Source organism: Pyrgilauda ruficollis, unplaced genomic scaffold (genome assembly GCF_017590135.1).
Source record: "Pyrgilauda ruficollis isolate IOZ18807 unplaced genomic scaffold, ASM1759013v1 scaffold13, whole genome shotgun sequence".
In the NCBI taxonomy this organism is placed as follows: Eukaryota; Metazoa; Chordata; class Aves; order Passeriformes; family Passeridae; genus Pyrgilauda; species Pyrgilauda ruficollis.
In genome coordinates this window covers 11,399,207-11,402,202 of record NW_024511432.1, presented here as the reverse complement: position 1 = coordinate 11,402,202, position 2,996 = coordinate 11,399,207, and the positions used below count along the sequence as shown (strand labels likewise).

Here is a 2,996-nt window from a genome sequence, read left to right as displayed (position 1 = left end):
GAGAAGCGTTGCTTATTGTGCTCGTATTAATCCCCCCCTTCTTGGAGCTAATTAAATTCCTTCCCGGGAGCCGGGGACTCGCGCGGCTCCGCTGGTGCCGCAGCCGGGGCAGCCCCGCGCCAGCCGCGCCACGCACACAGCCCGGGGCTCGTTTCACCGATTTATTTCACATTAAAGTTTAGATACAATCGAAATCTTCGGTACGCACCTTTTAATAAAAGTAGTAATCTCTTTGAGTACTGCAAAATTATAGCATTTATATCTTCAAAAGACGGTAAACAAATAATACCAGCGAATCAATAGTACCAGCCTCGAGTGCACATGGTCAGGTGGTTTTAGGCAGCCGTAGAAAATGCGATCTGGTTTAGAGAATATAATACAGATAAATGCTATAAATAAGTGGATATCAGAGACGGCGTGGAACTTCCTCCTATCGACGACGGGTCCGCTCGGGCTGCCGGCACCGCCCGCAGGGCTTGCGGGACCCGTGCGGGGGAGCTGCGGGGCCAGGGGCCGCACCCCCGAGCCGGTCCCGCTGCAGCAGCCCCGCGACACCGCCGAGCCTCCTTCCCCGGCCTACCTGCATTGAGAAACCTTATTTCCGGTTAAGAAAAATAAAAGTCCCATTTAAACTTTATTGAATTAAAGCAAAAATTAATTTTCAATATTCACACATATATTACAGAGTAATAGTAAAAGTTCAATATACTTCCTGGCGTTTAGTTGGGCCACGTTGTACAAGAGCAAAACAAGCATCAAAACATTTAGCAGCCTTAAATTTCACAATCACTCAGAATTACATAGAAATATTGAAATACTCTAGTCAGCCTTGGCTGTGGATAGTTCTTCATGTAGAAATTTTTCCTTTTGCCAGCCAGTACACAGCAAGAATTGCATTTTCCCTTCCATCATGGCATCCATGTATTCAAAAAATACTTTGCTTTTTTCTTTTTTTAAAAGTTAAACTCAGAGAAAGAGTCAAGATTAACATGTTTTAAAAACAAAACTACAAAATATGCTGTAAAGGACAATGAAAATATCTAAAGTCTACTTGTGTGAGGCAGAAGCCATGGGGGAACAATGGCAGATTACACCAATGACACAGAGATGGGAACTAATTTTGTGGGAGGAGAGAGAAGAATATAAATGGGGGTTTGATCAATTATAGTGTCTCCCGCCTGTTGGCTGCAACACAACGAAAATAAGTAGTAATTCTTCAAAGCAGATGTACACAAACCTAAGCAGGATTAAGCTTCTTTAATATTTGAATGTAAAAAGTCTGCTGTCCATGACTCTTCAAACCCAGCTTTGACTTGGGAACTTGTAAGAGATTTCTCCCTTTTCTTGGATGAGAAGTGATTTAAAGCGGGAACACTAGAAATCCAGAGAATGTTGAATACTTCCAGCCTCCCATCAAGTTTCCTCTCTCCAGTTTTAGATAAGCTCTGTCTCCTTTCTCCATCTGAATCAGTACTCCATTGCTAGCAGCTTCTCGGGTCACATCTTGGTCCCCTGCAAAGGCAGAAATCACTGGCCACCCGTTTAGCATCAAACTCACCTAAAGAGCAAGATAAAACAAAGCCCTCTGTCAATTAAAGTCAGACAATGACACCGCTGGGGCTCGCCTAACAGGCAAAATGCTTAGTTAAGGAAAGGCCTCTTTTGACAGCTGAAACTCCAGCCCCATAAAAGAGAAACACCAGTCTAAGCCCAGCTAAGGTATGTACTCCAAAGAAGTCTTTCACCACTGTTTTAGACCTGACAACCACATCAAAACACCCGGTGCATATAAAGCAGGACATTGATCCTATTTTGGACAATTTCAATAGGCTGCCTGTGTTTTCAGGCTATGAAAAGAGGTCTGCTTGTACTTATTGAAAGATGGCTTTATGCGAAATCTCAGAGACAGCGAGGAGCAGAGCCACAGCCGCCGGAGTCAGGGCCTTTGAAGTGTATTCAAGGGGTAGTTTTCCTTTGTTAGGCAGCAAAGACAATATGCCACAACACAGTCAATAAGGTCTGCTAAGCTCACGTTAATGATCCCGGGACTGCACACCCCACATTAATAATGCACTACCTGCCCAATCTAAAGGTGTTAAGCCACTTGCACCAGAACGGTGCTATATGGCTGCCCATACATCTTTGCAAAGTACATCATTATACAGTCAGATTTCCTGTCTTGATTATACTACCTGGCTTCAGGCTGGTAATTTATTAGCCCTACCTAGAGCAGCATATGCATCAAACCCCATAGAAAAAGCAGGTACATACAGGGTAGCTGCATAGACATGCACAGATTCATTATCGTTTCCATGCCATAGGCACCTCCCTGAACCCCAAATCCCTATGAAACCTTCTGCCACAGGAGAGTGGGTGAGAAGCCTGCCAGGGACGGCTGTTCCTACGGGCACTGTGCAAGGATGCTCCCGCCAGCGCTCCGCGGCACTGGGCAGACCGAGGGCCCGGACAAGCTGGGAGGGGGCCGCAGGCGGCCGACCACCTCCCATCCCGGGACGGCTCATGCGGAGAGGGGCCGAGCGGAGGCCTGGTGGGGCTCCGTGGCCCCTTGGGCACCGTCCCCCCGAGCGGAGAATCGCCGCAGGTCTGCGCTCCGGCGGCGGCTCAGGGGCACGTCCCGCCCCGCCGCCCGCACGGCCCCGTCCCCGCCGGGCCGCCGACCCGTCCACTCCCTCCCGCGGAGCCCGCGGAGCCCGGCGACGGCGCTCGGGGCTGACCTGGATGGTCTGCCTGTTGTACACTTTCACCACGTGAAAATTGAAACTGTAAATCCCTTTCCTGGGCGCGATGAAAGTGCTCCGCTCCGAGTCGAAGTTGCTGCCGATATTCACTAGTACCTGTAAGGGAAGGGCACCGTCAGCACCAACGGGGGGCCGCTGCCGCCCAGCCCCGCTGCCCCCCGGCTCCCAGCGCCCCCCTCCCGCGGGCAGGGCCCCGCGGGGCGGCGCGTCGCCGGCCCGGCCCCGCCACCGGCCCCG

General features: G+C 50.4%; 1 protein-coding gene across 1 annotated transcript in view; it reads right to left on the bottom strand.

Moving 5' to 3' along the window:
* Nucleotides 1-615: 615 nt before the first annotated feature.
* CBLN1 (cerebellin 1 precursor) overlaps nucleotides 616-2,996 on the bottom strand; it is a 3,118-nt gene continuing 737 nt past the window's right edge. Inside the window, exons 2-3 of the mRNA XM_041459047.1 lie at nucleotides 2,736-2,855; nucleotides 616-1,558 (exon numbers count right to left, since the gene is read on the bottom strand). Of these exons, the coding sequence (XP_041314981.1) occupies nucleotides 1,361-1,558; nucleotides 2,736-2,855 (318 nt within the window). The 3' untranslated portion in view covers nucleotides 616-1,360. The remainder of the gene's footprint in view (nucleotides 1,559-2,735; nucleotides 2,856-2,996) is intronic.